The sequence below is a fragment of the Ornithorhynchus anatinus genome, chromosome 11, assembly GCF_004115215.2.
Source record: "Ornithorhynchus anatinus isolate Pmale09 chromosome 11, mOrnAna1.pri.v4, whole genome shotgun sequence".
NCBI classification, from domain to species: domain Eukaryota; kingdom Metazoa; phylum Chordata; class Mammalia; order Monotremata; family Ornithorhynchidae; genus Ornithorhynchus; species Ornithorhynchus anatinus.
Window position 1 is genome coordinate 4591811 of NC_041738.1, and position 22560 is coordinate 4614370.

General features: G+C 51.3%; 1 protein-coding gene and 1 non-coding gene across 2 annotated transcripts in view; both read right to left on the bottom strand.

Moving 5' to 3' along the window:
- The window catches only part of SLC6A2 (solute carrier family 6 member 2), a 40585-nt gene extending 24404 nt beyond the window's left edge, over window positions 1-16181 (bottom strand). Inside the window, exons 1-2 of the mRNA XM_007669436.3 lie at window positions 15990-16181; window positions 11755-12067 (exon numbers count right to left, since the gene is read on the bottom strand). Coding sequence (XP_007667626.2) covers window positions 11755-12028 — 274 coding nt within the window. The 5' untranslated portion in view covers window positions 12029-12067; window positions 15990-16181. The remainder of the gene's footprint in view (window positions 1-11754; window positions 12068-15989) is intronic.
- LOC114815299 lies at window positions 15576-15713 on the bottom strand. The gene has a single exon (XR_003763063.1). It is a non-coding gene; the product is annotated as a small nucleolar RNA SNORA7 (small nucleolar RNA).
- Window positions 16182-22560: the final 6379 nt, after the last annotated feature.

Consider the following 22560-nt stretch of genomic DNA (forward strand, 5'->3'; position numbering starts at 1 on the left):
ATCTCCAGTAATAACAACAATAGTAATAATTGCGTTATTTACTAAGTTCTTACTATGTGCCCAGTACTTTTCAAAGTGCTGACTTACTCCCTTTGTTCATCCCCCACCGCCCAGCCCCACAGCACTCATGTACATATCTGTAATAGATAGATAGATATGTTTGCTTTTCCCCCTCTAGACTGTAAGCTCATTGTGGTCAGGAAATGTGTCTGTTTATTATTATAATGTACTCTCCCAAGTGCTCAGTATGGTGCTCTATACACATTAAGCACTCAGTAAGTACAAACAAATGTAGTAGATAGAAGGTAATCAGGTGAGACAGTCTCTGTCCCACATGGGACTTACAGCCTTACTCCCCATTGTATAGATAAGGTAACTGAGGCACAGAGAAGTGAAATGACTTGCCCAAGGTCACACAGCAGACATGTGGTGGAGCCAGGATTAGAACCCACATCCTCTGTCTTCCAGACAGTAGTGATTCCCCGGGAGACCCACTGCAGAAAAAGGTCCCCGCCACCTAGTGAGCCCTCTGCCCCCTTTTCATGAGCAAAGATACAAAAGGAAGTCATCACGGGAGTCATCACTTACAAAATGAAGTTCCTTCCACGCTCCTCCAGCATAATTAATCAAGAGCATTTTTTGAGCATCTACTATTTGCAGAGCACTGCACTGAGCACTTGGGAGAGTACAGTAAAGGAAAAGGGCAGGGCCTTGGCTCTCAGACAGTTGACAATCAAATGGACCTTAAGAACGTTGGTCCATCCAGCCTCTCCCCAGGGCCGCCCGGATCGTCTTCCTGAAATCATCGACATAACGTCTCCCCTTTCCTCAAAACCTTCCAATGGTTTCCCATTAGGCAAAAGTTCCCTGTCACTGACTTTAGTGCTTGCTCCCTTTAACCATCCCCCCTCCTAGCCCCACGGCACGTCTGTATCTGTCTGTAATTTACTTATATTAATGCTCATCGTGGGCAAGGAATGTGTCTATTATTTTGTTCTATTATACTCTCCGGAGACTTAGTACGGTGCTCAGCACTTCCTTGCTCCTCCTAAGCTGACCTCCTGGCTTGACCCCGCTCTCATCTTGCCCATCTCTGACCCCTCACTCACATCCTCCCTAAGGCCTGGAATTCGCCCCCGACCTCTTCCAACAAGCTTTCCCTAAATCCCAGAACCTTAATTCTTATCAACTCTTCAGCTCCCTCTTCTGCTCATTCATATCCCTTCTCCACCCCCGTATATCTGAGTATTCAGTAGTCCTGCATCTCTCTCCCATCAGAGCTGGGGCTCCCTGTGGGCAGGGCATGCTTTTCCCAAGTGCTTAGCACAGTGCTCTGCGGGCAGTAGGGGCTAAACCCCCCCCCCCCAACCGACAATCAAGCCCAGGGGAACTGTCACCCCTTGCATAAATGAGACAAGATTTTCCTCATTCACCGTCTTGGTATTGAAAGTTCACCCTCAAGATACAAGGTATAATCCTTCCAAGATAGTCAGGAGACAGTGTACTCAATCTTGTTTGCGCAGGGATCAAGTGCCCCCCCACCCCCACCCCTTTCTTTCTCCCGGAAACCCCTGCCAATGTACTGCATGGCGAAAGCTCAGTTCTAGAATAATAGTAACGATAATCATCGCACACTTACTCTGTGCCAAGCACTGTACAGGATACGAGATAATTAGGTCCCACAGGGGCTCACAGTTTAGGGAGGAGAATAAGCATCAGATCTTCCCTTTGCAGCCGAGGGAACTGAGGCATAGAGAAATGATTGGCCCGAGGTCACACTGCGGGCAAGAAGTGAAGGCAGGATTAGAACCCAGGACCTCTGACTCCCAGGCACATGCTCTTTCCACTAGGCAACACTGCTTCTCCTAGAGGATGGGGGTTACTAGCTCAAACTAGAAACTGACTCAAGGACAGATACTAGATAGATAGAACAGGCTAGCTATCCTGTCCTGTCTTGTAACTCCTAGTGACCAGGCAAACATTTACTGCCTTTTTGAGTTCTATCCAGAGTTGTCAAACACTAGACCAACTAACACATTTCTCACTTGGAACTGGCCATTGCAGGGAAAACAGCTTTGAAATATATTTTGACTCTAACAAAGATGCTATCACAGCATGAGCAAATGTGGCAAAATACAAGACTAAAATAACACTGACCAAACCAAGAGTCATTAGAATCACCAGCGGGTCCTCAGATGTCAATGAAATTCAAACCAAATACCCAAACAGAAATCCTGAAGCTTTGAAAGATAAATCAGGAACTTGCAAATTGATTTGATTACAGTATGCACAATTAAAAGCAAACTAGTGAAAATTTCAGCCCACTTTCAACAGGCTTAGAGTACTGAAGCAGAGGCTTTTAAGGGTTTTCTTCCCCTCCCTTAACAAAGGAAGTCAGCTGGGACCAGTTAACAGGACACAACTCACCTATAATGAGAATTTAGCTGCCCAAATTAGTGGAAAAAAAACCGTATAAGAATTCTCAGTCCTCCTATGTTTCCTTTACTCGCTTTGGTTAGAATCCTGGGTCCTAGTAGAAGGAACATGAGTTTCAAAGTCAGAGGACCTGGGTTCTAGTTCTAGCTCTTATCACTTTTTTTACAGCATTCATTAAGCTCTTACTATAGATAAGATATAATAATAATAATGGCATTTGTTAAGCGCTTACTATGTGCCAAGCACCTTTCTAAGTGCTCATCAGGTTGGATGTGGTCCATCTCCCACATGGGGCTCACAGTCTCAATCCCCATTTTACAGATTAGGTAAGTGAGGCACAGAGAAGTGAAGTGACCTGTCCAAGGTCACACAGTAGACAAGTGGCAGAGCTGGGATTAGAACCCAGGTCCTCGTGACTCCCACGCCCCTGCTCTTTCCACTAAGCCCGGCTGCCTTTCACCACTTGCCTTCTGTGTGACGTTGGTCAAGTCACTTGACTTCTGTGTGCCTCCATTCCCTCATCTGTAAAATGGGAATTCAATATTTATTTATGACTATTTATTCATATTGATGTCTCTCTCCCCCTCTAGACTGTAAGCTCATTATGGGCAGGGAATGTGCCCACTGATTTCTGTTGTAGTATTCTCTCCCAAGCACTTAGACCAGTGCTCTGCATATAGTGAGTGCTCAATAAATACCATTGATTGATTGATGATGATTATTATCATCATCATTATTCCTCACAGAACAGTGGAGGGACTTAGTCAGTGAACATCAGTCAGATAAACCACTCCTGGCCCATTAACGCATGTCCAGATGAGCATTTCCAGCAAAGGTCGTGGGCTCTGCGAGCTAATACGTGCACTCGTTAGTGTTTAGAGGAGATGTCGACACTGCAGGGAATTAAAATCTTCCATCAAGGCAGCCCAAGAACACAGACAACCACCGTGGAAAGCTTCCAAGCTCCTGGACTCATCTCCTGACATCTGGGCACAAAGAGCCAGGGAGCCGTTCCAGCGTTCCCAAGTCCTGGCCTCCCTGGTCTCTGGAATAACCCTGGGGAATCCCGTACTGTTGGAGACGGGGCCCAGGATGGACTGAGGGGGTGTTTGGGAGGCCACCTCTGGGTTAACTCCCAGAGTCCTTCTCTGGGCTGCTTCTGGGTGACCCAGGGACAAATCACTTTTGGAGCCCTGTTCTGCTCAGCGACCTTGGTCATGTCACTTTGCTTCTCTGGGCCTCAGTTACCTTATCTGTAAAATGGGGATTGTGACTGTGAACCATATATGGGACATGGACTATGTCCAACCAGATCAGCGCATATCTAATCCAGTGTTTAGTACAGTGCCTGGCACAATAGTAAACCCTTTATAAGTACCGTCGAAAAAATAGCCCCTCCCTTCCCCGGAATTTGTCATCCTCACTGGGTTGTCAACTCTTTGCCGATGATCCTGGGAAAGCCACCTGGGTGACCCCTGGATTGGGGATGGGGGAAATGTTCCTGGGAGCCAGATACCGTCCTTTCTTGGCAGGAGAGACACCCTATACATCCCACCCCCTTTCTCCTGGTCCTCCCCATACACCTCTGGCTCCAGCTGTCGATCTGCCTGAGCAGATCGGCGGTTCGTAGACCACCAAGTTCACCTTCACCCCTCCACCCCCTCGGCTCCATTCCTGGAGTTGGGGGCTGGGGGGAAGGGGCGATCAGAGAGACCGGCCACATTTCCAAATACGCCTGTGACCTGCCTGGCAAGCAACAGAGCCCAAGGCTGAGATAAGTTATCCACCCAAGGACCCAGCTGTAGATCCACTGGTGTTTACACAATGCAAAACCTCGAAGAACTCCGACTCCCCAGAGTGTTCCACACCCACGTCGGCTTCTCGGGTACCGGCCTGGCTTTGGGGCTCCTAACTCAGCCTTGGTCCAGCAGAAGCAGCCTGAACCTCACTGCAGGCCCGACCCCGAGGGATCCTGAGAATGAAGAGGTGGAAAATCAGGGTAAAACACAGTTGGATTCTGGGCCTGTCCACTGAACTGCAAGAGGAAATCATCATAGTAAAGTAATTATGGTATTTGGTAAGCGCTTACCATGTGCCAGGCACTGTACTAAGCACCGGAGAGGATACGAGCAAATTGATTTGTCACAGTCCCTGTCCCACATTCTCAATCTCCATTTTACAGATTAGGTAATTGAGGCACAGAGAAGTGAAATGACTTGCCCAAGGCTCACAGCAGACGAGTTGCAGAGCCGGGATTAGGACCCGTGACCTTCTGACTCCCAGGCCCGTGCTCTATCTGTTGTACCATGCTGCTTCCCAGGGCTGTGGGGAGCGTTTATTAAATTCCAATCACTGTTCTAAGCACTGAGGTAGAATCGGTACAGTCATATCAGACACTGTCCCCGTTCCCATGACGGGCGGGCGGAAAGGGGCAAATGGTTTATCCTGCTCTCACCGGGGGCAGGTTTTCAGCTGAAGCATCTCCTGCGGCTCGGCTGGGTGTATGTTTCATTTTGTTTTGAATAAATTACTGGTATTTATTGAACTCTTACTGTATGCAGAGCATCGTACTAAGGGCTTGGGAGAGTACAACACAACAGAGTTCCCTGCCCACAAGGAGCTTTCAGTCTGGAGGGGGACAGAGAGACATTTATACGAATAAATTAATTATAGACATGTATATAAGTGCTGAGGGGCTGAGGGTGGGGTGAATATCAAGTACTTATAGGGTACTGGTCCAAATGCTTGAACAACACAGAAGGGAGAGAAAGTAAGGAATAAGAGCCTGCAAAACAGCAAGTTTTTCTCCTGAATAGCTCTCCAGTTACCTCCTTCACTTGTTTTCTGAATCCTTTGGAAATGGGTTCACGATTCAGCTCTGTAGGAATGGGGTTGAGCCAAAGAAAACAGTTAAAGGTTATTGCCTTCGGGGAAGATGTTTGGGCAGGTAGAGGGTTATAATTCACTCGGGAAATATTCACCTGAGAGTTGATGATGTTGGCATCGTATCATTTCATCACGTCCTGCAGTCGGGGCCAGAAACAAAAGCTGGATGTGGAAATGGCATCTTTGGCATTCCCAGGGAACCTTGGGTGGCAGACGCAAGTTACCAACAGAGGCTGAGATAGATAGCGGGAATTGGTGAGGACTATTGGGTAGAGGAGAGGACAGGGAACCCAGGAAATCTGGGTTCTAAATCCTAGTTCTGCCATAGGCCCGCTGGGGGACCCGAAACAAACCACTTAACCCAACTGGACTCAACTGTTTTCTCAACTGTAAAATGGGGATGAGGTATCTTCCCTCCCTACTTCTTGGATTATGAGCTCTGGGTGGGGCAGGTACTGCTTTTGGTCTGATTATCAGGTCTCTATCCCGGTGCTTGGTGCTTGGCACAGAATAAGTGCTTAATAAAAGGCTTGGGAGCCCTGCTGAGAGCCAACACCATAGACTGTAAGTGCCTCGAGGGCAGGGAGTAGGTTTCATTCTTCCTTCCCAAACCAGAGCTCTGCACGAAGCAGGTGATCCACAGATACTGAAAGTGACAAGGATGGTAGTGATGGAGATCTGGATGATGACTGACGTCAATGAATTGGAGAATTATAAAAGAATCCACGGGACCACCAAACTAACGACTCAGGTACCAGTTCGGGAAGCTGAATCACCCTCGGCTATCCGCGACACTCAGGATAGAAGGGCTCCATATCAAGGGGGAGCGGGGCCTCGCGATTCATAGTAACGGTATTTATCAAGTGCTCCCTGGACTTGATACAGGATCATGATACAGGATGCAACTCCTGTCCCACCTGGGGTTCACAATAGAGGATGTAGGGAGTATAAGAAGCTTATCCCCAGTTTTCAGATGAGGAAACTGTGTCCAAAAAGTGACTTGCCTGAAGTTTCTCAGTAGGCAAGTGGCAGAGCTGGGATGAGAACTCCTGACTCTAGTCCCCTGTTCTTTCCCCAGGCCCTGAATTCATTCATTCATTCAATAGTATTTATTGAGCGCTTACTATGTGCAGAGCACTGTACTAAGCACTTGGAATGTACAATTCGGCAACAGAGATAATCCCTGCCCATTGATGGGCTTACAGTCTAATTGGGGGAGATGAAAGGGAAGCCCCTAGAGTTATGCTCTTTTGGTGTTTGTGGTCTCTGAAAGCTTTGAAGGGTACATCTCTCTGGCTTGTTTTAATTTTTTTAATTCTTATACTTTTTGTTAAACACTCATTAGTGCTCAACTAGTGCTTAACTAGGTAAGTGCTACCTTCCAAGACTATTTCATGGCTCTAATAATAATAATAACAATATTTGTTAAGTGCTACCTATGTGTCAAGCGCTGTTCCAAGTGCTAGGGTAAATACAAGCTAATCAGGTCGGATGCAGTCCCTGTCTCAAATGGGGCTCACAGTCTTGGTCTCCATTTTACAGATGAGGTAGCTGAGCGCCAGAGAAATGAAGTGACTTGTTCAAGGTCACCCAGCAGACAAATGGTGGAATCGGGATTAGAATCCAGGTCCTTCTGACTCCCAGGTCCACGCTTTAACCACTAGGCTGATGGCCCCCGTTGGCTTCAACCACTAAAACCTCTACATTCCCACCTTGGATAAGACTCAGGTAAAGGATGGCAGCTACTGAATGGTGGGCTTTGGGAGCTGAAGCTCAGAGAGAGAGACAAGAGATGAGAGACTGCTGAAGCAACTCAAAGGTTTCTGGGAGTGAAGGGGCCAGGAAACCTTCACGGGGTAGGGTCCACGGCTCGGGCCGACTGGCAGGGCTCGTACTGGATTTGGGAGGGATGCAGAGGGGGACAAAACAAGCTCCATGGGGACCCCTTAGCCTTCACCCTGAGGGTTGGGGGGAGAAGAGGCTTCACCCAGAAGCTGGGGCATCTCGCTGATCAGCCACTCCTAAGGGACTTCTCTGAACCCGGAATTTTTGTCTTTTAGAAGCCTGAGTCTGGAATTCATTTACTAACATGTCCCAAGCCAATTTTCCTTAAAGGTTCAAAGTCCAAGCATTGTATTACTAACAATGCTTCAGGATTAAACATACAAAATGGAAATAGTTTTCAAGAACGTAAGGAAGCTTTTGGAGGCCTAATTTAGTAGGGTTAATTAGCTGGTACAGATTGTACAGGAGAAATGCTAGAAATCTGAATAAGAACTTCATTCAATTCATTCAATCATATTTATTGAGCGCTTACTATGTGCAGAGCATTGTACTGTGGGTCTGTTAAGTACTTACTATGTGCCAAGCACTGTGGTAAGTGCAGGGGGAGATACGAGATAATCAGGTTGAACACAATTTCAAAGAACTTAAAGGATCTGAAATTTTGAAGCGGATTGGATGGACAATCCCCAAACAGAACGTATTTATTAATTTTGATGAGGGAAAGGGGGAAAATCTATGCCTATACAGAAGTTCACCACCGGAGAGTTGAGAGAGGTCAATAAGACCGGAGCTATGGAAACTGAAAAGACGTGTTCGTTTAGCCTTTGACTCCTTCCTTCTGCTTCCCTCCCCCCACGACTTCATTTCCAAATATCAGGCCACAGATTAAGTCAGTACTATGTTCACAGGCCAAGTCTGCCTGCAGCCAAACTCAAGACCAGTTGAAAACAGTTTGCAGGATTCACACATTTCTTACGGGCCCTAATGAAATCTGCCTCTTCATACACTGAGAAAAACGCAGCTCTTCATGCTCAGAGAAGACGCCCCGATGATGAAATCCACCTGTGTGTGCATGTGTGGCCGAAAAGGCCAATGCCAGACCCACGGCCCTGACCGCACTGGGCACATTTAGAGACTGTCCCTTGTTGTGCTAATGACAGGGGGGGTTGTTACTAGTACATTTTGGTCAATATTCAGGCCAGAAAGACTGGAAAGCATTCGGTTGAGGCTGTATAGGCCTTCAGATAAAGATTAAGTCCTCTTGCCCAGAGCCCTGATTGGCCCAGGAGTCTGCCTAGTTGACCACTCTGGCCAGAGGCCCCGGTGGGCTCTGCACTGCTCCTTTCACCTTACTCTCTGCCTGCTTGAACTCTGGGATTTTTCCTGAGATCCCCAGGGAAGCAGTGATGTGAGGGTCCTGGGCCGGGCGGGGCCAGAAATGCCTGAAACCCAGTCTATTTGTCGGGCGGACATTAACTTGATGCTTAAAGCTGGGTTTGCTCTAGGTTGCTCTGGACCAAAGAAATTTCCTCTAGAAAAGTTCCTTCCCAAAGATACATCTGGCCCAAAGTTTTAAAGCCAATCCCTCGGAGGACCCTCGTTCAGGCAACTTTCTAACACCTTCTCCCATCTTGGAATATGGCGAAAGGTGGAAGGGGAGAAAACGGATCCCAGCAGCCATGTTTTGTGGATTTTACTACCTTTAGGGGTCTTCTCCCACTTCACATTCATGCAGACTGTAAACACCTCCTGACCCACTGAACAAGCCAGCAGCATCCCACACAAGCATCAAGCCGTCTCCTCTAGACGGCTCTTTGCTCAGCGTGCCCCCCTCCTCTTCCCCACTCTCTCACTCTCCCCCCTCCTCCATTATAGGAAAGTGCTGGAGCTAAGAAGAAGAGGACAACATGGTGCAGGGGGGCAGTCAATGGAAGCAAATAAATAAAGACGCTCATTCGCCCCAGGCAAACCCCTACTTATCATATATCACACGTACCCATAAACTCACCTAAGGCACCCTCATCCATACACGAGAGCGTGAGCGCTCTCTCTCTTTCCCTCCCTCCCTCAAGCTCAGTTAATTCCCGGACCCCTACAGTTTCCCTTCCAGAAGGAAACCAGAACTATTTCTAGAATGGAGGGACTTGGAGCTTTTCACAAAGCCGCTGTTGACTTCACCAGGAATCCCCCGCCCCCTTCGGTTCGGCTGTCCCGTCCTTCCCTGACCTCTGTCCCCCTCTCCCCCGCCTCCCCGCAGCGCTCAGCCCATGGTGGTCTGAAGGGGAAGCCACTGGGGCCTGGACGAGAAGGTCTCGGCTGGGCTCCAGACCCAGCTCAGTCAGTCAACCGTAGGTCTTGAGCGATTACTGTGTGCGGAGCGCCGTGCTAAGTGCTTGGGAGAGTCCAACAGACACACACATATATACATGTACTAAGTATAAATATATGTACTAAGTGCTCAGTACTACTACTACTAATAATGATGGCATTCGTTAAATGCTTACAATGTGCCAAGCACTGTTCTAAGCGCTGGGGTAGATACAAGGCTATCAAGTTGACCCACATGGGGCTCACGGTCTTAATCCCCATTTTTCAGATGAGGTAACTGAGGCACCGAGAAGTTAAGTGACTTGCCCAAAGTCATACAGCCGACAAGTGGTGGAGCCGGGATGAGAACCCACGTCCTCTGACTCGCAAGCCCGTTTTCTTCCCACTGAGCCACGCTGCTTCTCCCACTATGTACTAAGTGCTTGGGAGAGTCCAATAAAACAATAGAACAGACACATTCCCTGCTCACAAGGGGCTTACAGTCTAGAAGGGGCCGCCCTGGTCTCCCTGAGGAGTAATGATAATAATAATACTGATAATAATAGTGGTATTTGTTAAGCGCTATGTTGGAGGCACTGTACTAAGCGCTGGGGTAGATACAAGGTAATTGGGTTGGACCGTTGAGTTCAGAGTGGGAGGACACGCTAGAGTCACGGCGCTGGACAGGACCGACGTTGAGCCGGTTCTCTGTGGCTTGACCCCGCTGGTCTCCACCCAGGAAAATAAGGGATGGGGGAGGGTTTCTGCGGATCCGCAAGTCTCCTTGCGTGGAGACCACTCCCCGCATCGCCCCCTCCCCTTCCTCCGTCCAGACTGACCGGCCACGACCCCGTGCACCCTGGAGCGCCTGCCCCGCCTCCCCCCTGCTTCCCTCCGACTCCCGCGACACCTCGGGGAGAAGAAGAGAGAAGGGGCGGGGTCCCGGGACCCCCTCCTCCCCGTCCACTTCTCTGCGCTCTGAGGAAGGGGAGCCGCTTCGTTCAATAGTATTTATTGAGCGCTTACTATGTGCGGAGCACTGTACTAAGCGCTTCCCACAGCGCTGCCGCTCGGGGCTCTCCCAGTTGACCCCGCTGAAGGGTCACCCTGGCCGAGACCGGGGCAGCAAGAAATATCACCTGAGGAGCGGGGAGCGCCCACCGGGCCCAGGTCGGGAGGACGCAGAGACGCCCTCATCTCCCCCTGTTCACTCTGCACCGCTGTCTACACTTCTCTGGGCTCCTCAGGGGTACGGGAGACCCCTCCCACCAGTCGCCGACCACAGCCCCTGGTTCCACAAGGGCCCAGCCCGGCCCCGTCTCCAAAACCCGTGCGCTCCGGATCTATCTCCAATGCCGGTGCGCTCCAAGCCCGCCTCCCAATCCCCGTGAGCCCCGGGGCCGCCTCCAATCTTCGTGCGCTCGGGATCCATCTCCAATATCCGTGCGCTCCGGGGCTGCCTCCCACACCCCCTGCGCTCCGGATCGATCACCGGTACCCGCCCCCTCCGGGGCCACCTCCAAATTCCTATGCGCTCCAGGGCCGCCTCCCAATCCCTTTGCGCTCCGGATCGATCTCCAAATCCCCGTGCGCTCCGGGGCTGTCTCCAAATCCCTGTCTCCCCCGGGGCCACCTCCCAATCCCCGTACGCCCCAGGGTCGTCTCCAAATCCCTGCCCCCCTTCCCCCGTCCTCCCCCCCCCCCCCCAGGGCCGCCTCCCAATCCCCGTGCGCTCCGAATCGATTTCCCGATCCCTTGCGCCCCGGGGCCGCCTCCCAATCCCCGTGCGCTCCGGATCGATCTCTAAATCCCCGTGCGCTCCGGGGCCGTCTCCAAATCCCTGTCCCCCCCGGGGCCACTTCCCAATCCCCGTGCGCTCCGGATCGATCTCCAAATCCCTGTCCCGCCGCCCCCGGGGCCAGTTCCCAATCCCGTGCGTCCAGGGTCCGTCTCCAAATCCCTATTTCCCCCCACCCGGGGCGCCTCCCAATCCCCATGCGCTCCGGGGCCGCCTCCAAGTCCCCGTGCGCTCCGGATCGATCTCCCGATCCCCGTGCGTTCCGGAGCCGCCTCCCAATCCCCGTGCGCTCCGGATCGATCTCCTAGCCCCGTGCGCTCCGGATCGATCTCCCAATCCCCGTGCGCTCCGGGCCCCTCTCCAATCCCCGCGCGCTCCGGCCGATCCCGCTCTCCACCAGCCCGTTCCGCGGGCTTCCCGGCGCCCTTTCCCGGGGCCCGACCACCCCCTCGCCCCCCGGCCGGGACTCCACGTGCGACGCGGCCCTTCCCGGCCCTTCCCGGCCCTTCGCCCCGCCTCCCCACCGGGGCCCGGCGCCTCACCGCCGCCGTTCTTGTAGCACAGGTAGGGGAAGCGCCACACGTTGGCCAGGTCCACGGCGAAGCCGATGACGGACAGCAGAAAGTCGATCTTCTTGCCCCAAGTCTCCCGAAGGTGCGGGTCCCCTCCCTGGGGCGCCAGGACGCAGCGGACGCCGTTCTGCTCCTTCACCAGGACCAGCTCCACCGCCTTGCGGCCCGGAGGCGGCGGCCCCAGCCCCGGGCCCGCCCCGCCGCCCTCCGGCTGCACCTGAGGGTTCATCCGGGCCGGGAGCATCGGCGAGGCCGGGTGGGGGGCGAGGCCCGGGGGGCTGGTCTAAGGAGGACGAGAGAAGGAGGTGGACCGGCTGGTCCCTTCGCGCCCCGGGGGCCGGGCCTGGGCGGGACGGGAGAGGGAAGTTTAAGAGGTGGGAACTTCGGGAAGAGTCAGGACCAGCCAGGCCCCTCCCCGCCCTCCCTCCCTCCCTCCCTCCCTCCCTCCGCACCCCCCCAGCGGGGAAGGACCACCCCGCGCCCCCTCCCGCAGATCGCCCAGAGGGGCCGGCAGGGCGCAGACGGGCGCCCGGGGAGAGACCGCGGAGAGCTCCCCGCGGCGCTCCCGCCGCCCCGAGAGATTCCCTCTCCCCCGGACACCCGGGAGACCCCGGCCCCGCGCAGCCTGGACCCTCAGAGCGCCCTCAGTGCCCCCCTCTTCGTGCGCCACCGACCCTCCCCGGCCGCACGTTCCAAGGACCCGCTCCTTGTCCCTGCCACCCACCGAGCGCACCCTCTCACGCCCCGCCGTTTCCAGAAACCCTCCGTTCACTCCCGCCCGCACCCACTCGTGCCATCGATTCTCCCACTTAGACACCCAGATCCTCACATTCACGCTCCCCCAGGAACGCAGCCCTTTGCACGCGCGCTGAAGTCCCCGCCACCCGTCTTCACCCACCCTCCACGAACGCTCACCCGACTGAGGAACACGCGCTCCTAAACGTTCATCCCCTACCCTGCTTGTACCTACCCCTGCGCTTAATACGGTGCCTGGCACAAAGTGAGCGCTTAACGGATACCATAATAATAATAATGATAACAATTACCTCCTAGAGGACCCTCCCTCCCCACCAACTCGGGCTCTCCGCACCCTTCCCTCCCTCCTCATGCGAGGAAGACCCCCCAGGACCTGCCCGCGTCCACCCCCGTCCCTCCTCGCCCTGCCCCGCCCTCCCCTCTTCCCCAACTCACACGGTGGCGAGCGGAATGGTGGCCCCGGTGGCCCCGGTCCCGGGTGGACCGTCCGGCGCTGCCTCCCGGCTGCTCTGGCCGCGCCGGGCTGGGGGCGAGCGGGTAATGTAGACGACTGCGCCCCCAGGTAACGCGCCGATCGCATTACAAGATCCCCATCCCCGACTCCGTCTGGACCCTGTTACCGCTAATGGGGATTGACAGCGCGGCCCAGTTATGGGCGGGACAGGAGGCTGGAGCGCCAGACCGGCCTGGACCCCTCCTCCCCCCCAACCCCCAAAGCTCACCCACCAGGTCCCCCCCACGAAGCTTCGCAGCTCCCCGCGATAGTCATCCCCCAGTGGGTCGTGTCTCCCACCACCCCCAGCCCAGCCTCACCCCGTGCCCCCGCCCCTCGGCCCTCCCCAGCAGTTCGTCGAGGCCAGGGAGCCTGTCAGGTTTTTCTACTGTCCTCTCCCTAGCGCTTAGTACGGTGCTCTGCACGCAGTGAGGCCTCAGTAAATAGGATCGATTGAGTGGCAGGCTGGGGGCTGGCTTGTGGGCAGAGAGAGGGAGAGAGCGGGGGGCCCGGGATGTTGCGGAGACGAAACCCTTGTGTGGGGGACAGGCGGGGAGGGAAGACTGGGGAGAGTGACCAGGAGGTGCTGGACTCAGAAAGAGCTAGGACCACTTATTTTCCCCAGAGAAAACCACCTAGGATCCAGGAGTCCGGGGGCTGAGGCCCATCCCCAGGATTGGGTCACTCCGCTCGCTTCCACGGGGGACAGGCACCAACAGCAGTGTAATGAGAAATCAATCGATCAGTGCTGTTTATTGAGCGCTCGCTATATGCAGAGCACCGGATTAAGCGCTCGGGAGAGTAGGGTTACAGTGGGACTGTGGACCCTTCCCCGTCCACAGAGCTTAACGGTCTACGGGGGAGACGGACGGTAATACGAATAAATGATTTTTAGATACGAACGTGAGTGCTGGGGGGCTGAGGGTGGGGCGAATACCAGATGCCCAAAGGGCACGGACCCAAGAAGAAGAAGGGCGAGGGAGTCGGGGAAAAGAGGGCTTAATTGGAGATTTCCTCTCGGAGGAAATGGGCTTTGTTTTTGTTTTTCAGTGGCATTTGTTAAGCGCTTACCTCGTGCCAGGCACTGAACTAGGTTCCGACGTGATCTTAACGAGTCTTTGGAGGTGGGGAGAGTCGTGGTCTGGCATATGTGGAGGGAGAAGGAGTTCCAGGTCAGGGGGAAGATGTGGGAAGGGGTCATTAGAGAGATAGACGAGACCGGGGCAAAGTGAACAAGCCAGTGCCAGAGGAGAGGAGTGTGCAGGCCGGGCTGTAGCAGGAGATCAGAGAGTGTTACCTCCGGAAACTTTCAAGGGTTCAATCACCTTTCCCCCACCTACCTCATCTCCCTGATTTCCTACTACAACTCAGCCTGCACGCTGCTTCGATCCTTTAATGCCAACTTGCTCACTGTACCTCGATCTCCTCTATCTCGCCTCCGACCTGTCACCCACATCCTGCCTCTGGCCTGGAGCATCCTCCCTTGCCCATCACTCTCCCCACCTTCAGAGCCTTACCGAAGGCTCATCTCCTCCAAGAGGCCTTCCCTAACGAGACCCTCATTTCCTCTCCTCCCATTCCCTCTGCGTTGCCCTTGCCCTTGAATTTACATCCTTCACTCACCCCTCCTTCAGCCCCACAGCAGTTACATACATATCCACGGATTCATTTAATTCTGTTTCTGTCTGTCTCCCTCCTAGACTGTAAGCTCACTGAGGGGAGGAACGAGTCTACCAACTCTGTTTTGCTGTGCTCTCCCAAATGCTTGGTACGGTGCTCTGCCCGCAGTAAGCACTAAATAAATACGATCGGTTGATTGATTGAAACAAGTGATGCTGTGGGAACTAAGTTATGCTAAGGGAAATAAGCGATGTTTTGGGAAATGGGCGATGTTGCAGGAAATAAGTGATGCTTCAGGAAATGAATGCTTGGGAAGACTGAAAGCTTGTTATGGCCAGGGAACCTGTAAGCTAATTCTGTTGGATTGTACTCTCCCAAGTGCTTAAAAACAGTGCTCCGCCCATAGTTAGCCCTGAATAAATACCACCGATCGAAGCCGCACAGCCTAGTGGATTATACTGGGGCCTAGGAGTCAGAGGACTTGGGTTCTAATCTTGGCTCTGCCACTTGTCTGCTGTATAACCTTGGGAAAGTCATTTCACTTCTTTGTGCCTTGCCTACCTCATCTGTAACATGGGGATCAAGACCGGGAGCCCAATGTGGGACAGGGACAGTGTCCCACCTGAATAGCTTGTATCCACCCCAGCGTTTAATACTGGGGTGGATACAAGCTATTCAGGTGGGACACTGAATATTCAGGTAGGTCACATAGCTGTCTTGTCTTATGCTGTCGAGTCGTCTCCGACCCAGAGCGACACCTGGACACATCTCTCCGTCTGCAATCGTTCCAGTAGTGTATCCCTAGAGTTTTCTCGGTAAAAATCCGGAAATGGTTTACCACTGCCTCCTTCTGCGCAGTAAACTCGAGTCTCCACCCTCGACTCTCTCCCATACCACTGCTGCCCAGCACAGGTGAGTTTGGACTTTTAGCAGATTGCCTTCCACTCGGTAGCTACTGCCCAAGCTAGAAATGGAATGGGTAGGCCTCTGCTTGACTCTCCCTCCCACAGTCGAGACTGGTAGGGCACTGGAAACCCTCCAGGTGCCGTCCTGAGAGGGCAGTCACATAGTTAGTACGTAACAAATACCGTAATAGAGTTGCTACAGGAAATAGATAACCTTATGGAAAATGAGGCAAGCTGAAGTCTGGAACCCGCTTTCAGGAGGCAATGCCTAAGCTCACAGAAGGGGATCGGGTTGGGCGGACCCTAAAGCTCAGGGGATCAAGTATCCTCCCCAGCTCACAGGAGCGGCAGAAACGCTGGGAGGAGAAGCCGTCGCGTCCGGCCCCGGCTCTGAGGTCCCGTCCGGCGTATCCCATCGAACCCACGCTCACAGGTTTGCAATCAGCCCATCCATCAGGTCTGGGTTTATCTGGGTCCCGTCCCGTTTCCTCTCAGGGTTTGGGTGCTCGGTGAGTCAGAGAGGGGTGGGCTCTGGGTGCCTGCTGAGTGTTATCTGGAGCTAATGTGATCCCACCCAGCCGTCGTGTCACTTCCAGTTACGATGGACTCCGGTGACAGAGGCCCAGGCAGGCCAGACCAGGAGAGATAGGCCTTGTGTCAGCGCTAATATATGGACCTGCCTTTGTTCTGTCACAGGGCTGTGGATGGGCGGGGGCGGGCGAGGGGGCGGGGAGGAACACTAGATCTTCCTGCAGATGATGCGGTGGCCCTAGCCCAGAGTCTTGGCTGCCCTTTGACAGAATTAAGGTGTGTGGGGGTGATTGGGAGACGGAACTTTGCCTTAAGGTCTCCCCCAAATAGGGGGCTCAGCATAGTTTTATTCCTTAGGGTGTGGACAGACGCATGGGTGGCAGGGAAGAAATCATATGGTGACAAATAGGGCTTAGTCATTGTGTTTGTCCAGTTTTACAAAGGGAAGACATCGTGAGCCCACAGAAAGAGCCGGGAGATGGGAGCCAGGTGATGGCAGAGTGGATAGAGCATGGGACCGGGAGTCAGAAGGTCATGGGTTCCAATGCCGGCTCCGCCGCTTATCTGCTGTGTGACCCGGAGCAAGCCACTTCACTTCTCCGTGCCCAAGTTATCTCATCTGTAAAATGGGGATGAAGACTGTGAGCCCTGTGCGGGAGAGGGACTGTGTCCAACTTGATTTGCTTGTATCCACCCCAGTGCTTTCTACAGTGCCTGGCGCATAATAAGTGCCTAACAAACACCACAATTATTATTATTATTATTAGTAGTACCAGATCCGTCTCTGGTCTGCTGGGTGACCTTGGGCAAACCACCTAACTCTCTGGACCTCAGTTTCCTCATCCGTGAAAAGGGGATAGAATAGACACCTGCCCAATCAGTCAATCAATCATATTTATTGAACACTTACTGTGTACTAAGCACCGTACTGATTGCTTGGAAGAGTGTGGTATAACAGAGTTGGCAGAAATGTTCCTTGCCCACAATGAGCTTACAGTCTAGAGCTCTCCCTATTCCTTTAACTGTGAATCCCATCGGACAGGGGAGGCATAGATTCTGATACTCTAGAATCCACCCCAGTGTTTGACACCTGTCAGCGTTCAATAAATACCTTGGTTATTAATAAAAACTGCATAGTTTCATTTAATAATCGCCGCATAGATTAAATGCCGAATCTGTGCCAAGCACTGTGCCGGGAGAGGTGAGCGGTCAGACCCAGTCCCTGTCTCACAGGAACTGTAGTAACTAACAGTATTTACTAGGTGCTCATCTGGTGAGGTGCACTGTATTGGGTGCTTGAGAAGTTTAGAATAAATAAGGAGTTTTCACTCTAAAGGGAGGGACAAAAGTAAAAATACAACTTGACTGGTCAAAGAAATAGGGAGAACACTCAGGTCTCCCTATTTTCTCATGAGGAAACAGGCCCAGAGAGGCTAGGTGACTTGCCCAAGGTCACACAGCAAGCAAGTAGTGGGGTTGGGAGTAGAACCGGGGTCTCCTGACTCGGGGCACTTTCCAGTAGACCCTGAAGCCTTCATCTACAAGAAGCATCTTAGGAGCCCCAACATCCATACACAGAAGTCAGCTTCATCAGCCACTTGCAACCAATCAGTGGAATTGATTGAGCACCTACTGCATGCAGAGAAGTGTACGAAGTGCTTGGGAGAGTCCAATTCAACAGAATTGGTAGGAATGTTCCCTTCCCCCCAGGAACTTAGCCAAGAATTTGAGCATATTCAGGGGCTTTTCCCTGGGTTTCTCCCGAGTTAACTCAGCACAGTGGGTCATTCATTCATTCATTCAATCATATTTATTGAGAGCTTACTGTGTGCAGAGCACCGTACTAAGCGCTTGGGAGGGTACAATACAGGAGAATTAGCATATGTGTTCCCTGCCCATAAAGTGTTTACAGTCTAGAGACAGTGCCAGACATAGTTCTAGGCACTGGGGTAGATACAAGGTAATCAGATTGGACACCGTCCATGTCCCACATGGGACTCACAGTCTTAATCCCCATTCTTTAGGCGAGGTAACTGAGTCACAGAGAAGTGAAGTGACTTGCGCAAGATCACAAGGCAGGTAAATGGGGGAGCCGGGATCAGTACCCAGGTCTTCTGACTCCCAGGCCTGGGCTCTTTTCACCAGGCCACGCTGTGTTGTCTCATCTTTATTCTGTCTTTGCTGTATCATCTTTCTGAAATATCAGTCGAGCATATTGTTCCGTTCCCTTCTTCAAAGAGCCCCCGTGCTCCCCCATTGTTTCTCATGGCCTAGTGGAAAGACCCCGGGCCTGGGAGTCAGACGACCTGTATTCTAATCCCCGCTCCGTCCCTTGTCTGCTGTGTGACTTGGGGCAAGTCACTTAACTTTTCCATGCCTTAGTTCCCTCATCTGTAAAATGAGGATTCTATTCCTGTTCTCCATCCTACTTAAACTGAGAGCTTCACGTGGGACCTGATGATCTTGTATCTACCTCATTGTTTAGTACAGTGCTTGACTCATAGAAAGCGCTTAACAATCCCACAATTATTATTAAAAAACAGAAACTCCTTACAATTAGCTTCAAGGTCATCTAGGCTTAGGCTCTTCACTCTCCCTAACAAACCGACCTGTGCTCTCTGCTTCCTTTCATGCTGCTCCCCTTGCACGGAAAATCCCCCCAGTCAAATCCGTCGTAGTATGTCTCTGCCCACCTTGAAAGTCATCCTCGAGAGTAATAATCTCCTCCAGGAGGCATTCCCTTAATAATCGCCACCTTCCTGATTAACTAACTAAATTGCAGATAAACAAATATCAAGCAGGGCGAAACTATTTATCAGCTATCTACTTAGTTATGTTTGTTTCTGTCATTTGCATCTCCGCTAAAATAGCTGGCTGACATTTCCAGAGAAGACCTCAGGCTACTGAAGCAGCCTGGCCTGGTGGAAAGAGCGCAGGACTGGGAGTCAGGAGACCTGGGTTCTAATCCCAGCTCTGCCGCTTGTCTGCGGTGAGATCTTGGTCAAGTCACCTCACTTCTCCACATCTCATTTTCCTCATCTGTAACATGGGGATTCAGTACCTCTTCTCCTTCGCTCTCAGACTGTGAGCCCCATGTGGGACAGGGACTTAGCTCTGATTGTATTGTGTCTACTCCAGCATTTAGAGTTGTGCTTGGCACAGTGTAAGTGCTTAACAAATACCGAAGCAGATGCCCGCTGGTCCGTGAGGCTTGGGCAGAGCATTCATTCATTCGATCGTATTTATCGAGCCCTTACTTAAATATTTGTTAAGCGCTTACTACATGCCGGGCACTGTACTAAGCCCTGGAGTAGACACAAAGTTAGACCTAGTCCATGTCTCACAAGGGGCTCACAGACTTCATTTCCATTTTACAAATGAGGTAACTGAGGCCCAGAGAAGTGAAGTCATTTGTCCAGGGTGAAATAGCAGACAAGGGGCTGCAGCATGGCATAGTGAATAGAGATGGGTCTGAGAACCAGAAGGTATGGGTTCTAATCCCGGCTCTGCCACGTGTCTGCTGTGTGACCTTGGGCAAGTCACTTTACTTCTCTGCACCTCATTTACCTCGTCTCTAAAATGGGGATTGAGACCGAGGCCCACATGGGACAGGGATGTGTCCAACCCGATCTACTTCTATCGGCCCCAGCGCTTGGTACAGTGCCTGGCACATGGTAAGCGCTTAACAAATATGGCAATTATTATTCTTATTATTAATAAGGAGAGGGGCTGGAATTAGAACTCCTCAGGTCCTTCTGACTCCCAGCCCCGTGCTCTATCCACTGGGCCACACTGCTTCTCTTGACATGAATAGTTCCACCTGATTGACGGGAGGCATGTCAGGCTGTCCAGCATCCCAGCTCTGCTCTGCGCCTGCCCTGGGAAGCTACAGAGAAGATTCCCAGGATCCAGGCAGGTTGGCCGTGGGGTGAGGGAAGCAGTATTTACTACGCAAATTAATTAGGAGCCACCCACAAGGGTACAATCTTTCAGGAGGATGCCCTCTATCTTCACAGACCCTATCCTGATCCTGGTTTGGTAGCCTTGAGATGAACTAGCCCCAAAAGTTTTAATAGCAACCCCCTTGCTTATTAGCCAACTAATGAGGCAGATTCCCTTAGGATCATTAAGCAATATATGGAGTCGGCAAAATTTTTCAAACTGAAGTTAGGTTGGCCCCATGCTGACTCAGCCACAGTTTACCACAAAATCCAAGCTAAAAAGGAAAGACCAAGTTTATTCAATTTCTTTTAGCCCCAGGACACGAGTTCTCTTACATGTGGCTTTAGAGGGTCGGTGTCTGACTCTCCCTGAAATTTAGGAGGGCCTTCAGTGGTTAAAAACAAGACACTGAACTCTGTATTCCTCAAGCCTGTGATTTACCAGCCCCTTTTACTCTCTCCAAATTCAGGGGTTTCAGATCAAGTGTTGGTCAAGCCCTCAAAATACACCAGGGTGGTGTTTGCATCTCAGAATGGGTCTCTCTCTGCCTCTGTGGGTGGGTATGTCTGTCTCTGCTGGTCTCTCTTCACAATCAATCAGTGGTATTTATTGAGTGCTTACTAAGAGAGGAACATTCAAGGAAATTTGACTAGTCACGTTGAAGCTCCCATATTTTAAGAGAGCACCAAACTATGGGGGAAACTTTGTCCACCCCTAGATCCTGAAAACTTTTTTTTAATGGCATTTGCTTACTCTAGCGCTTACTATATGCCAGGCACTGTACTAAGAGCTGGGGTAGATACAAGCCAATCAGGTTGGACACAGTCCAACATGAGGTTCACAGTCTTATTCTCCATTTTACAGATGAGACAACTGAGGCTCAGAGAAGTGAAGGGACTTGCCCAAATTCTCACAGCAAGCAAGTGTCAAAGCATGGATTAGAACCCAGGTCCTTCCGACTCCCAGGACAGTGCTCTATTCACTAGGCCATGCTGTTTCTCGCTTCCCTTGCAGCTTCCCGACACCGACTCCTGAATTTATTTGTTCAAGGAAATCTTCAGTTGCCCTTAGAATGGTCCCCACCCACCTGCAGGACCAATGGCTAATTTGTCCCTCAGCTAATCCTTAATGGTTCGGACAGTTGTAAGTAAATTGTTTTTCTTGAGCTGGATTGCTTTAAAATTCAGCCTGTGGGCACGGGGAGATTCAGCGGTCATAGCCCACGGGGTAACGCTGAGAGCTCAACTTCAAAGTTATGACAAGTCTGGCACTTGGCAGCTCCCTCAGTGACCTATATTTTAATATGTGCTATTAGATTATTGCTGAAGAGCCTTCTTAGGTATAAAAGAATTATGCTCATTGCCTGGACTGTGGTAAAAATACAATCGAATTATGGGTTGGAATCGTTTAGAATTCAGCTAGACAAGCTGACCCCCAGGCTGAGCAGTAACGGAGATATTAAGCTTGGGAAATTACACAGAAAAAAGTCTAATTGATCCAAGGTAACTTCACTAGTCTAAATTGAATAAAGCGATGGCGATAAGCAGAAAGGTTAGAAACAAGGAGCTGCAATGGAGAGAGCTGGCTCTGGAAACTAAAAACTTTAAGGAAAGCAATATGTAATTAACTTTTGTGTATACAGCTGACAGGGGGACAGAATATCTGCCAGAGTCCACTTCCTACAGAGCCATTCGGGGTACTGACGGTAAACTATAAAAACACATCTACCAGGCATCGGTTCCTCTTGCATCTGGGCACAGGATCTCCCCGTCGGCTTCCCTCACCTCCTAAATCAGGCAGAGAATGGAGAACGGAGAAAACGAAAGAAAAAAACCCAACCAAACAAAAAAACCCCACCCAAGTGACATCTTGGTAAGTTTTTAGGAAAAAAGAGAAAGTTGAATGGATTTGGAACATGCTCCCGATAGCTATAGAAGGCAAACTGATCTGCTAAATTCGTACCTCCAAAGAAGCAAGTTTGGAAAGCAGCAAGGCCTAGTGGATAGAGCACTGGCCCCGGAACCACGTGACTGCCATGCGACCTTGGACAAATCACTTCACTTCTTCATGCCTCGGTTTCCTCAACAGCAAAAATGGGGATTCAATCCTTGTTCTCCCTTCCACATGACTACGAGCCCTGGGTGGGACAGGGACTGTGTCCCACCTGATTAACTTGAATCTACCCCAGAGTTTGGAATACTGCTTGACACTAAGTAAGCGCTTAACAAATACCATTAAAAAAAGCACATTCGGCAAAAGGGAGAGTATAAATGATAATAAAACTCTCTTGACTACTATAATGGAATGGGATACTGAAGGAGAAATATGTTCCTAATTCTTTTGAGTTAAACAAATAAGCCTACATGGATACGTCACAGATTTGTTCTTACCCTAAGGAGAAATTTCCTCTTACTTTGTGGTTCTGAATTTCTTCATCTTAGAAGAATGTCCCTTAGGTTTATTTCTTTTTGAAAATATTTTTATTTTTCTAGACGGAAACCATTAAAAAAAATGTTTTAGAGGTCGGAC